This window comes from Microtus ochrogaster, unplaced genomic scaffold (genome assembly GCF_000317375.1).
Source record: "Microtus ochrogaster isolate Prairie Vole_2 unplaced genomic scaffold, MicOch1.0 UNK86, whole genome shotgun sequence".
NCBI classification, from domain to species: Eukaryota; Metazoa; Chordata; class Mammalia; order Rodentia; family Cricetidae; genus Microtus; species Microtus ochrogaster.
Window position 1 is genome coordinate 1,446,911 of NW_004949184.1, and position 13,984 is coordinate 1,460,894.

The 13,984-nt window shown below is 45.6% G+C and overlaps 1 protein-coding gene across 2 annotated transcripts in view; it reads left to right on the top strand.

Moving 5' to 3' along the window:
* Pcyt1b (phosphate cytidylyltransferase 1, choline, beta) overlaps positions 1 to 13,817 on the top strand; it is a 70,819-nt gene extending 57,002 nt beyond the window's left edge. For both annotated transcript variants that reach the window (XM_005370715.3, XM_013355011.2), the window contains exon 8: positions 10,126 to 13,817. In XM_005370715.3, coding sequence (XP_005370772.1) covers positions 10,126 to 10,338 — 213 coding nt within the window. In that variant the 3' untranslated portion in view covers positions 10,339 to 13,817. The remainder of the gene's footprint in view (positions 1 to 10,125) is intronic.
* The last annotated feature ends 167 nt before the right edge of the window (positions 13,818 to 13,984 follow it).

A 13,984-nucleotide genomic window follows, 5' to 3' on the forward strand; every position in this document is an offset into this window, starting at 1 on the left:
AGAATCTTGGATGAGGGTCTAATGACCATCCTCATGATCTCTTTCTATGTGTCAACAGTCCAGGCCATCGAAAGTCTCCTGGGGGTATTCGGCATCTGCTCTAATAAAGTACACAGAGGTTATTATGCTGGGGGTATTCGGCATCTGCTCTAATAAAGTACACAGAGGTTATTATGCTGGGGGTATTCGGCATCTGCTCTAATAAAGTACACAGAGGTTATTATGCTGGGGGTATTCGGCATCTGCTCTAATAAAGTACACAGAGGTTATTATGCTCCCCGGAAGAAGAATGTAAAAGAATGGCGCCACTCTACCACCCCAGGTTATCAGGGTCTCTGTCACTAGAGAGAAAAACAGAATCTTGCCTTGTAACTGTGCCGATTAAACCTTGATTTTCCATTCCTTCTTGGCATGTAGTTATTGGTATAGGTCCCAAAAGTCTTAAGGGACTGAGACCATGATTCAAGAATGGAGAGGCATATTTTTTTCCTCACCTAAACTCTTTAGGCAATTGTGATTCCTAACTGTAGATGCAGAGCTGATGAGGGTTTTGACAAATAGATATCTTTAATTTTAAATTCACTTCCTTTTTAGAAAGAAATTCTATATATATGTTCCTATGTGTACACGTGTACATTAGTGGGATATGGATGTCTGTGTGCAGAGGCCGGTAGAAGATGTCAGGTGTCCTCCCCCATCACCCTCACTCATTCCTTTAAATCAGAGTTTCTCCCTGAACACAGCGCTCCTGTTTTCTTGGCTAAGATGGAAGCCAGAAAGCACCAGTATCCCTCCTGTCTCGGCAAATAGGAGTGTTTGCTACGTATTCACAGGGACCTGGGTTTGGACCTCAGCACAGGTGTAACAAGGCAGCCATCCTGTACACGGCTGTGAGCCCACATTCTAGGTGTGGAGAGACGAGACACATTGCTGGGACTCTCTAGCCTCAAGCCAACTTTCTTTTGAAAATGCAAGGAAGTGATCCCATTTGCTTTCCTTAATCTTAAATAGCCAAGATTTCTTGCTATGATATGAGGAGTCTCTAAGGAAATCCATGTCTACTTCCTTGTTTTATTGATGGGTTGTCACTAGTGTCTTTGCTCATTTGAGCTCATTCATTATAGGATTATCTAAAAGTAAAACACTCCGTTAGTATAGGAAAAGAACAACGTTCTCAGAGTCGGAAGAGATGCTTAAAGTCTAGTGGACTTAACCATGTTAGAGAAGTTGTTATTAAGCCACCAGTATTCTAGCTGCAGGCTGAGTTTGAAAGGGACGGGCTAACTGAGCCATTAAGACCTCCCAGTGAGGACTGGCAAGAGAGCAGAAACCATGTGCTGGGTTCCTTCTCGCTTTTTTGGTTCATTTTCAGTTCAGATGATTAGATTTATTAACGGTCTTGTCTGTGCACGGCACTACGGAAGAGCACAAAGACAGAGCAAGTGAACGCCCTGCTCTCTGTTCATTAGTATATGAATTCTGAACTCGCCCTTTTGATCCAGTGTATGCCTCCGTACTTGGCTCCTTCACAGTTTCCTGACTCTGAAGACCCAGTGAGTGGTTTTTAATGACGCCACATAGCAGCTCATTTGCTCACCGTGCTTCAGAAAGGGAACTCTGCCAGAAGCCCTGAGTTGTGACTCACTGGGTGGATGCCTTCTCCACCTGGGGAGAGCCAAGGCAAGGCAAGGATATCATTTCATGGGAACTTTCTACCCCCAGGCTTTTTAGGCTCCCGGCAAAGGTGAGAACGTAGCTGGAATTGTTCTTAGGAAGTCTGCTGACAGAGAGCGGAGGTGATTTTTAAGAAATGGAACCCAGCTTAGAGACTGGAGGTTTTTTCTTTGAAAAACTTGCTATTAGTGTCAAAACTGTTATTAACATTAATTTACTGTATCAGCCAAACTTAGACATTACTTTTTTTCTGTTGACATTAAAAGTACAGGAATAGTTACAAGGATGTTAAACGCCATGATAAGTAATTTGCTTTTCATGAATATGCTATTATTATAATAATTCTTTATTTGTGGATTTGTGACTGGAACTCATTTCTTAAAACAGGGGATCTGCATTACCTGCAAGTACAGCACTGCTACAAAGCAGCCCGACTTAGAAAGACACAACATAGGAAGATTTAAGGTCCAAAATTGGGTAGAGCAGGATTGGTGTGTGGCTTCGCATGCCGCTCGCAGTGGGTACTCCACACGGGCCTTTCTTCACCGAGTGCCTGCATGAGGGAACGGACTGTGAGAAGTGCCTAGTCACAGACCTTCCTCACATCTGCAAAGGACACGGTGAGGCCCAAACTCGCCACGCACACTGTCGTCCTTCGCTTATGGCACTGGACACAGTTTACTGTTTAGTGGATCAAATCCAACAGGCAGAACTTTATGATAAACTCCAAGCCAGCCTGTGCTATCTGACGTCCAGGCCAGGCTAGGCTACCATGTGAGGACCTGTCTCAAAGACCAACCCAAACAAAACCAGATGGACTTGGTTGTCTTGGTGTTTCTATTTCTTTTTGGAAGAGTCAGACTTGCTAACTCTTCATGACCTTATTTCCCCTGCTTTCTCTGCCTCCCCAACCTGACTCATAGATTTACGCTGCAGAGGTGGGTCAAAGGAATTAGCTGTTGTCATGGGTGGGCACCACACAAAGATGCAAATAGCAGGAATGGGACCCTAGGAGGCATTGTCGGAGGCTGTCTGCCATGAAGACAATTTTAACAATTTAAAGCCAGCAACCTATTAACTGCAAAAATAGATTCTCCCATTCCTGCTTACTCAGCCTGACTGGTGGGCTATTAGGGCCCAAATCGTTATTTTCTTTTTTGTACTTACATCACTTTATTTATTTAACTACTATTAATTGATTTTTCTAAGTTTTCTCGAGTCATACTCAGAAGGTGGCCTATAATCCATTCCCAATGACAAGAGAAGCCTTCTGAATTACTGTGTTTTATATTACTGTAATGAAACATCTAAGACTACTGAAGAAGACAAGTTGATGTCATGCACACTACTGAAGTGAGTTTAATTTATCATACACGAACTTTTTAGGGCTAATACCAAACTATACAAAAGTTTTAAACTTAGTTTTCACACATGGTAGCTGTTGTCTTTAACATGCGCACATGTGTAATACATTCTTAGGATGTATGTAGTAAAAAAAAAGCCATTTTGATGGGGAAAAGAACAAGAAAAAAGAGAGGGAGGAAAATATGAGAGAAATTCTCTGAGCTCACTGTTTGGGGGGCTTTGGGGCTTTTTGGTAGGGCAGCACATCATGGCGGAAGCTTGTGAGATGAAGTCCCTCACCTTGTGACACCTAAGAGAAGGGGGCAAAAGGGAAGAAGAGGGAGGAGGGTTCAGCCACAATGATGAGAAGACTTCTCATTTGGCCTCTTTTTGGAAGGTTTCTGGCCAGCCTCCCAGTCTGCAAGGACAAACCCTTAATACATGGACACCTGGGCAGGCGGTCCAGATCCAAGCAGTAGCACCTTTCAGACGAAAGACTCAGGATTGCCTCTCCTTGTGAGGATTGTCTTTTAGTAACTGATTGTCTCAGAAGAAGAGCTCTAAATGAACTTAACTTGGACACTTGCTTGCTTATGTTGGGGCTGATGCTGCTTGTCTCTAAAATGGCAGTTAGTGAGGGATGCTGGGTTAAGGGATGTTGGCCCAGCATGCAGGCTGGGTATTGATCTTCTTAAAGCAGTTCCACTACTTTTGTTTGAAGCATCTGAATTCACAGAGCAGAAACATTGATTGAAATATTAGCGCCTCAATCACGGGCTGGTGTCCGCCACTATATTACTTCATTGACTTTGAAAAGAAAGTTCTTTTAACAACCAAAGACAAAGGTCTCAAGTCCAATGGAAACTTTTAGTTTATCTTAGACCAGGAGCTTATCCTCTGGCCCAGACTAGTCTAGTAGATCCCATGCCAACCAGACTGTGCCACTTGTTACATGCAATTATTTGTTGTTTTTTAAAAATACTATGGAGGTGATTTGGGAGTGGGGAATTTATATTTTGCATGATCCACTGCTATTTTTCAAATTGTGGCATATGGATTTATGTACATCATAAAATTTGCCATTTTAACTTTTTTTTCTCAAGATAGGATTTCTCTGTGTAGACTTTGGAGCCTGTCCTGGAACTTACTCTGTAGCCCAGACTGGCCTCGAACTCACAGAGATTCACCTGCCTCTGCCTCCCTCTGCTGGAATTAAATTTATGCACCCCCATCACCCAGTTTAACTTTTTATATTCACACTTGAATATCAAAATCAGGACCTCGTGCATACTAGACAAGTGCTCTACCACTGAGCTACACGGCCAGTCCCATTTTAACCATGTTCAAGCAGTAAGCATTAAGTACATTCATACCAGCATGTAAGCATCATCTCCATCTATCTCCAGGATGTTTCTACAGTGCCTTATAAGCACCTTATAAGCACAAACATCCTACTCAAAAGCTGCTTGAAAACATCCACCTACTTTCTCTCTGAATTTGAGTGATGACTCTAGGTAGCCATATAAGTCAAATCATGCAGTATTTATTATACTTAAAATATACAAGGTTCACCTGTGTTGTAGCATGGATCAATGTTGTAGCAGCTTTTAAAAGCTGAGTAATATTATCCCCCCCCCCCGGTACATACCATATCTACTTTGTCAATCCCTCTGGTGGTAGATACTTGGGTTGTGCCACTTTGGGCAGTTGTGAATAATGTTGCAACGAACCCTTCGGTGTTTGGCACATAGCCTTTTGAGTCCCCGTTTCCAGGTCTCTTGGGCACAAACATAGACACAAAACTGCTGGGTCACATGGTAATCATCGTCATTTCAGGCACACTGCTAATTTTTAGAATCATTTTGATTTTGATAAAAGAGATATCATGAAGTGTGTGCATGTGAACTAGATCTCACACTGGGAACATTTTCCTCTTTCTACGCTGGGGACTGAGCCCAGAACCTGGCCAGTGCTTTATTGGTGAGCCACATTCCCAGCCTTTCCAAGCAAGACTTGATAGTGCTAACGAATGTATTTTTAAGCAAATATACAAATAAAGACTGCATAAACATGAAAGCCTTTAACCCTGAAACAGGAGAGGTGCTCACGAGCATGGACTCACTTCTTAGCTGTGTGGCCTTGGGCAAGTTCTTTTGTGGTTACTGTAGTTTCATAAATGGTTTCTTTTTGTGAGTTCCTTCTCTAAAGTATATTCGGTGCCTTAAACACGCTAGTCCAGTGTTCCATGACTAACACTAGTCCAGGCCCCAGCCCTGACCCCAGCCCACCTTGACAAGTTCTTCTGCATCTCCGCACCTCAGTCACAGCAACTCTAAGGGGAAAGTCAGCTTTACTCCTCCTAGGTTTGTCGAGAGGATTAAGCCAGTTCATAACAATTTCTTCATAACACAGCCTGACACCAAGACCACATCAGCCACGGTGAAGGCTCAGTCACTGTAGATGATGGTGTTTATCGATCTGGTCAGAGTGGAGACACCAACTCTTGTGTCTTCTTGGCTTCCATCTTCTTTACCAGAGGTCCAAGTGAGATCATCCTAGGTTTTTTTTTTTTTTCATTTCATTTTGACTCACATGCCAGGATGTATAGGAGACATTTAAAGGCATTCAGCAAGATATTCATTGCCACACTAGATGCAAAATACTTCTTAAAAGGGGAAACTTTGTAGGAGGCAAACAGAAAATTACTTTCACACGGACAGGACTATAAATGGGATTATTTTCTTGGAGAAAACTTTCTAAATGGAAACCCGTTAATACAATAAAAGATTGAATTGAAATACCTTTTCTCTTTGAAAATGTCATGCCATGGTCTTCATTATTTGTTATATTTCTAAAGTGCTTTTCTTCCCAGGAAGCTCATTATGAACTGTCTCCTGATTGGATTCAATTCAGCTCCTTTGTAGGGAAACCACCCCGGAAAGTCCAGCAGAAACAGATCGGAGAACCTGCAAGTCCAGGCCCGGCTGCTTCTGCATGGGTAGGACATTTTGTGAAGGGTGACACCACTGTTTATTATTAAAGATTCAAATTCTTTCATCCCCTTAGGCGGAATAGTCTCAAGTTATGAGCTTGATTCAAACTCCAGTAGACAAGATGTAGATTTCTTAGAAAGTGGGCTTCTAATGGAAATGCTGACAATCCATTAACAGCAGGAGGGCTAATGGCTGCCACTAAAAATATGCTGAAAGATTATAGTAATAAAAACACATATTTTAAAGTGCCTGCTAGAAGTTCAAGGATTTTTTTTAATGTTACTGTTAATAATAGGCTACCCAATCCTTTTGGCATTTGATTTTGTCTCATAAATGGGCTTAATCTCAGGTAATGCTGTTGTACGGCACTATTTTTTTTTTATCCTGTTTGATTTCACGGGGCTTGGCTGTCTTTTGGCAGAATTATCAGTGCTCTTAATAATTGCTGTATTTGTAGACAGGTGGAATTTTCAGTCTGGGAAGAATCTCAGTGATCAGCATGGCTTCTCTATTCTATTTTCCAGGGGAAACTTTAGGCTCTAAAAAGTGCCAGACTAGGGCTTAGGAAGGAGAATGAGTGCAGGGAGAAGTTAATGGTGTACTTCAGGTCTTAATGTTTCCCGGCTATGTCACTAGTGAAATGCCCGCCCGACCTCCCTCGCCAGGCTATTTGAATTTCATTCTTCCTATCACAATACGTTTTATGAAGGCAAAAGCAACATGCAGCAGCTACTGCTTTGTATTTTTTGGGGAATCAGTCCAGGGCTTCCTTCAGATACCAAAACCTGGGGATGCTCAAACCCCTTAAATAAAAATGGCATAGTGTTGGCCCAAAAAAACTACACACATCCCCCATATACTTAAAATGATTTTGATGACCTATAATAGCTAATATGATGTAAATGCATTAGGCATTGTGCTATATTGTTCAGGGAACAATTGCTAGAGAAAGTCTGTACATGGTCATTGTAAATGCCATGTCTGATCTGCAGACAGTTGAAGCCACAGATGTGGAACTAGCACACATGAAAGGCTGGATTTATTCATTACAGAACTACTCTGAAGGCAATGACTTGACAGGCCTGGAGGCACAGTTATAATCCCGGCTACGTGAGAGAGCAAGGCAGGAGGATTGCAAGTTCAAGGGCAGCCTGGGCAAATTAGAGTGACCCTGTCTCAAAAAGTAAAAATAAAAAGCCAGGTGAGGTGGCACACACCTTTAATCCCAGCACTTTGGAAGCAGAGACAGGTGGATCTCTGTGACTTTGAGGCCAGCCTGGTCTACAGAGTGAGTTCCAGGACAGGCTCCATAGAAAGATCCTGTCTAAAATTCTAAGGGGAGATGGGGCTCTAGATTAGTGGCAGAGCACCTGTCTCACAGTGTGAGGCTCTGGGTTCAGTTCTGAGCACCCCGAACACATACACATAGACTAAGAGACCAAAAGCTCCCTTGCGCTCCATCCCGTGGCACACACATCTTCGTCATTTCTTCTCGAGCGCTGGAATAATGCAGGCCGTGTGATCCTAAAGCCACCCGGTTTTCTAGAGCATTTGCAGAGCACTTTTCACATTAGTAAGGATTCTTTAAGAGCCTGACTTTCTTGCCTGGAAAGACACCTCAAAAGTTAAGAGCTTGATGCGTTTGTGGAGTGCCCAGGCTTGATTCCCACCACCCACATGGCAGCTCACAACCATCCCCATCTGTAACCCCAGTTCTAAGGCATCTGAAGCCCTCTTCTGACCTCTGAGAGCAGGGCACCAGGAAGTCACGTGGTGTACACACACATGCAGAGAAACACACATTAAATAAAATGAATAAATTGTTTTTTTTCCCCAAAAAAGAACCTGGTTTTGGTCAGCTGTTTAGTATATCATCTTGAAGTTAAATATCCTTTGTCTAATTTGTTTCAGAAGTTTACACTTTTATTTGTTATACTACTACAATATCTATACTTATAAATATTTCCTTGCATCTCTAATCCCTTGGGGGAAAAGAAGCTTTTGCTGTTGCCTCCCAGGAAGGTGCTGTGTGTTAGCGTCCGCCCAGCGGCAGCAGCGTGGCCCCTTCCTCTGCACCCATCCACCCATCCACACTCACCATTACAAATTAAGGAAACGTTAGCAATGTGATACAGTAAAAAGTGTTTCTTCCCTGGCTGATTAGCGCAGTTATTAGAGCATGGCGCCGAGACAGTGGCTCATTCTGATCCTTTGATTACTATAGTGAGGCTGGCCATTTCTAGTTCATTTTATAATACCCTCTGCATTTTTTATCTTCTTTTCTCCTACCATTTCCACCCCTTTCCCTTTCTTCTATATCCCCCTCTTCTTTTCTTCTTTCTTTTTATGAGACAAGGCTTCCCTCAGTATTCCAGAACAAAGCACCATGCAACAGTCACCTGAAGTCTCAGAGACTGGACAAGCACACACCTGGAATTTCAGCACCCAGGAGGACGAGGCAGGAAGATCAGAAGCTCAAGGCCAGCTTCAGTTCTTTAGTGAGTCTGAGGCCAGCCTGGGCTACATGAGACCCTGCCTCAAAAAAAAAAAACTCTCCCCCAAAATACTAATGAAAATCTAGTTTTAGCACCAAACTCCCCTTTCATCCCATAGCATTCTTCAACCCAGCAAATGGCGCCGCCACTTTCCAGTTCCAGCAGCAGAAACTAGAGTCACCTTTGAGACGTCTTCCTCCTATGTGCCGCATCCCGCCTGTCAGCCAGACCGCATGCTTATACTGTAGGGTCCCATTTAAAACGCCATCCTGGTAAATGTCAAAACTTATGGGACAGGCGGTGCTGGATGACAAAGGGCCCTGAGAGCATTTGGCCCTGACCAAGTCCCCTATGCCTAGAGTGTAGAGGTAGTCACACAACTGTGACGACGTGTCAGAGTTCCCACAAGTGCACATAAAACAGAAAGGTTTCGCAGACCTCAACTTCAGTGTGCGGAGAAATGCTGGCCATTTCCTCATTATCTTCCCAGCCACGAGGCCGGGCCAGGGGCCATCATGGTCTTAGACTTACTGCTACTGGTTCCTCATTAATCGGTCACTACAGGTCTTCACAGCAGTCTCTTCCCGGCACAATAGCTAGGGAGGTCACTGGAAAAGACTGAAGCAAATGTACTCCTCTTTTGCTTGCGAGGCTCCAGAAGTTTCTCTTCCCCTCAGAGAAGGTCCTGTGTGAATCAGTGCCCCCCACCACTTCCCCTAGGCCACCCACTCGCCCCTCCCCACTAGCTCTCTCCCTTGCTCCTCCCTCTGTCCCTTTAAACGTGCCTGAATGGTTCTCCACAGTGGGCCGATGCAGACATCCCATAATGGTTGCCAGAGCCTCCATGACAGCCCCCCACTACTTCTCCAGTATCTCCGCCTAACTCTTTTCCTCCTCATGCTTTTCAGGCAGCTGACCCCGCCAGTCCTGCGGTGGCTTTCTGTCTTCTTGAGACTGTCTGTCTGGAACTGGCTTCCCACTGATTTCCGCTGCTGGAGAGCTTCTCCTTCCTCCCTCCTCTCCAGCAGGTCTTCGCCCAGAGAGCATTTCCTCAGCGAGGCCCTCCTTGGGAAGCTCATTAACAATTGTAGCCCAGCGCCCCAGGGTGGTAACCTTGCTCTTTGAGATAGTCTCTTGTAGCCCTAGGCTTGTCTCAAACTCTGCCTGCCTCAGACTCCCAAGTGCTCAGCAGGCAGGTGTCAGCCACCAGGCCTGGCATGGTACCTTCTCTTGCCTTATCTTTCTCATGAATCGCGTTTCCACCTGATATACCACATGCTTTGTTTATTGTGTGATTTCTCCTAATATCCACGAAAACAAAGGTTTTTGTTTTATAAGACGCTAACACTATCTAGGACACTGCTACTTTGCCTGGCAGTTAAATTGTACAGATAAAAGAGGAGCAAAGTCTCATCCATCAGTAGGAACTGTAACCTTAGGTCACTTCTTACTGGCCCCAGATTTCACTCATTTCTCCCTGTTTATAGCCTTTGCTAACATGGAATGTCTGTGGATGCCGGTGTTTTGGTGAACCGGCTCTCCATCCTGCCCTTCCTTTCTCCATAACTGCACTCGACATCATTGTGTTAAAAGAGACCGTCTCTCAATCTTTTCTCTAGAAGCAGATGTTCCAGGAGAGAAGCAGCCGGATGCTACAGGCCTTATCTCCGAAGCAGAGCCCCGTGAGCAGCCCAACCCGGAGCCGGTCCCCTTCCCGCTCGCCATCTCCCACCTTCTCATGGCTCCCGAACAAGACCTCTCCCCCCTCCTCACCCAAAGCAGCCTCAGCCTCCATCAGCAGCATGAGTGAGGGGGATGAGGATGAGAAGTAAAGGTGCCTGGCCAAGAAGAGCCACAGCACACAGGATGGGAAGGGGTCCCGGGCTGCCTGGGTGGTGTTGAGAGCTGCCGCTCAGCAGCGAGATGGGAGTTCAGCCATGGGAAGGAACTGGGGCCAGCTCCTCTTCCTTCTCTGTACAGCCTGCCCTGGGCTCAGCATGGAGGTTCCCAACCTGAAAACCCGTACAAACCTTCTTAGCATCATAGAATCACCCCCACTTTAGCCCTGCTATGGAAAGGTGCAGAGCACTCCATGAAGTGGGGTGTCTTCTGCTTTGGTCCACACATTCATCCGTATCAAATAAGCCACCTGCAGAAGCGATGCTGCCTCACCCTGCTAGCTCCGGCCCTCTAAGAGCCTTGCACGCGGCCTCCTATCTCCCAAACTCTTCCAGAATGAATTCCCTTCCAGATGAGGTGGCTGAGTGCTTCTAAAACGACACTGTAGCCTTCTCGGTGCAGCCACTAAGACCTGAAGAAGCAACTGTCAACTCTTTCCCGCTCCAGGACCATGACTCTGACCCAGCTTCGCTTTGGCCAGATAGAAAAGTGTGAACCTTAACTTCTCATTCAAAGGACAGTTGTGTCAAGGTGAATGCCACCTAAGGCCTGCCATGCTTCTGGCTCTACTGTCCATCACTGGCACGATGACACTGTTTTCCAGAAATTCCCCGAACTGACGGAATCACAGACGGAAACCTGTCTTGTCTAAAAAGAAATCACCCACCCAACCAAGGGCTGCTTTGCTTTGGCTCCATGAATGGAAGAGAAACTATCTCCTGGAGCTTCTTAAAGGATGGCTCTCTCCATTCTGACCACTTCACAGTTGATAGTCCTTGAGGAACATTTTGATGTAACAAACTCTTAGTATATGGATGGGGGTGCTACCTGCACGTGTCTGTTTTATGTACCCTCCACTATGCCAGCACAGGGTGTAGACCATACACAATATGAATATACGGTGGTGGTGTTTTGCTATCTACCCCTCTCCCACTCTCTCCCTGACCCCCCTGCTGAAATGCTTTCTCTAAAGAACCAACCGGTCCCCTCATGACTTGGGCGCCTTGTTAAAAGCTCAATCAAATGTTAGATTCCTGTAGAAATGTTTTGTCCCAGAAAATTCCTGTTCTTCTTTGCCCATGCCATTTTGGGTAAAGGGAAGCTCCGAAGAGTTGCAAAGAATTGGACACTCAATCCTTTGAACAGTCTAAGGGACACTGGTTATGTCTGGCCGTAGCTTCTCTGGATGGGATGGAGACTCTCAGAATACTGTAGAACATTTGGGGCTACTGTTCCCCAATCATGTGTAGGGAATGTGCAGGTCCAGCTAAGGTTTAGAGTCAATCTCTTAGGTACAAATAAAAGTTCCTGATTTTCCTGGGAAAGTCAGACAGCACTGGTAGAATGAAGGCCATAACCTATGACTTGTGGGCAAAGCCCTTCACTTCCGCTGGCAGAAGCATCCCTTTGTTCAGAGGCCTTGGGGATACACCTTCTGGATGGCAATCAGTGGAGAAAGCACCCTGTCTTTTCCCTTTGTGCTGGGGTTGAGCCACCTCCCTGCTCACCTGCAGATCAGTGGTGATTATTGCAAAGCCAAGTTGTGAGGCTAAGCCAGCTGGGAGCCTCCTTGTTCTGGGCAGTTCTTCCAGAACTGGGTAAAGTGCATGGAAGACACGGGGTGCTGGGAACACGGCCTGGGAGAAAGAAAGTTCCTCTCGGAGCATCACTGTCCAGAGGCAAGGGCTTCCGTTCTCCCATTGTAACTGCTTGAGCTCAGCCCTTCCACCAGGACAAGTCATGCATGAATGCCTTCCATTTCAGCCAGCTGACACTTGTGCCCGTGAAAGGACACATAAAGGAACCAAGCAAATAAAGATAGGGGGACAAGAGAAGAGAAGAGAGGATCCCAGAGAGAGGAAAGAAAGATAAAAGGAAATGTGCTGTCTTAAGACACTTCAGGCTGCATGGGGGCAGCTCTCTTTGATGAGGCCTTCTTAAGAAGCTGACTTCATGACCCAGGATGGAGAGATCCACTTTTACCTAAGTTTTGCTCTGAGGCGGAGAGTGTAGGGTGGATATATCAGGCGACTATAATTTTGCAGGCCCTACATACCATCCTGACTCATCAGAGACTACCACGGTAGCTATGAATGATGGGAAATGACCAACACTGGAATCATTCCAGGTAGAGGCGCAAACAAGCCATAAGTGGGTTTAAATCTCCTCCTCATTTCTGTCAGCACCTCCTCACCTTCCTAAAGCCTTCCACAAAAAAATGGGGGAGTCTGCTATCCAACCTCTAGCCCTTCTTGGCCATCTCTCAGTCTTTCCCAGTCTTTACCCTACCTTACCTCTCCCATCCCCAGCAGGAGCTGGGATTGAGTCAGCCGGTCAATTCTCATGACCAAAAGTGAGTTAAGGATGTAATGAACATAAACTCTGCTGCAAGCTCGGGGAAGTAAGCAGAAATGCCAAAAAAAAAAAAAGGCAAGGAAAACGCTCTTTTTGCTCCAGAAAGTGACATAAGTAACTTAGGGAATGGGGTAGGTCGGGAAAGGGAAGATGGAAAAAATATGAAACTAAGTTGGTGAGTATGAAAGGATTCGGATTTTCTACTTTCCCAGGCATCACTGGGGCCCTAACGGGTGAAGGAGGAAGGCTTCCTATCAAATATTTCTGTGGTTAGTGGCTCCCCATGCAGCAGGTATGGTCCCAGCCTCTCCAGCTTCTTTGGCATATTAGCAACCCCCATGCGCCCCCTGAAACCAAGTGCTGACTCCCTTCGGGCAAGCAACAGGGGTGGAGTTGTAATGTGATGTCCATTTCTGTCAAGAACTTTCCCTGTCAGGATCTGCCAGAGACAATGGTAAAGCAGCCCTATGACAGATGGAGTGTGGCTTCTGACCTGCTGTGGGTTCAGGAGCCCCAAGCACGCTACAACCTAGGCTATAAGATACGGCAGCTACCCCGGTGGGTGCCGGGCACAGGAAGAACACAGCGAATTTTCCCTCCACCTTCAGGACTTACTTTAATGCCCAGTGCTACCCCATAGATGAGCTTGTTTTTCAGACATCTGCTCAGCAGCAGTCCTGTTCTGACCATGTGATTACAAAGGAGCAAGAGAGGACGGAAGGAAGAAAGGAAAAGAAGAAAGGAAGTGTAGTGAGCTCATCGGGCATTTTCTACTTCCCTGTTCTCTAGTTTTCTGTTGTGTCACTGCAGTGTGTCTGGGGACAAAGCCATAAGAACAGCTTATCTACTTAAAATTCTACTGTACATATATATAAGACGATGACTCATCTGGATTCAAGAATGACCTTATGCCCAAGCATTTGCTCTGGTGCTGAATAGTGACAACTACTGGAATCACCCCACCCCCACCGCCGAAACTCCTAAACCCTCTTTCCCTGCTCCCAAAAGGATCACAGTATTCCCAACTTGTTTCTAAATAAAGGGACGCAGAGTCACAGTTTCGTTGCCCTGTTTTTCATGTGTTGCGGTGTTCCTATCTAGGAGCTCAAACTCAGTGTGTGAAATACACGCATCGTAGCAGCTGTCCTGGGCCACTGCCTGCCCAGCCGTGGCTTCAGCACCTGGAAGGCTCCCACCTTGCTTTCTGCTAAACAGAGCCTAGTC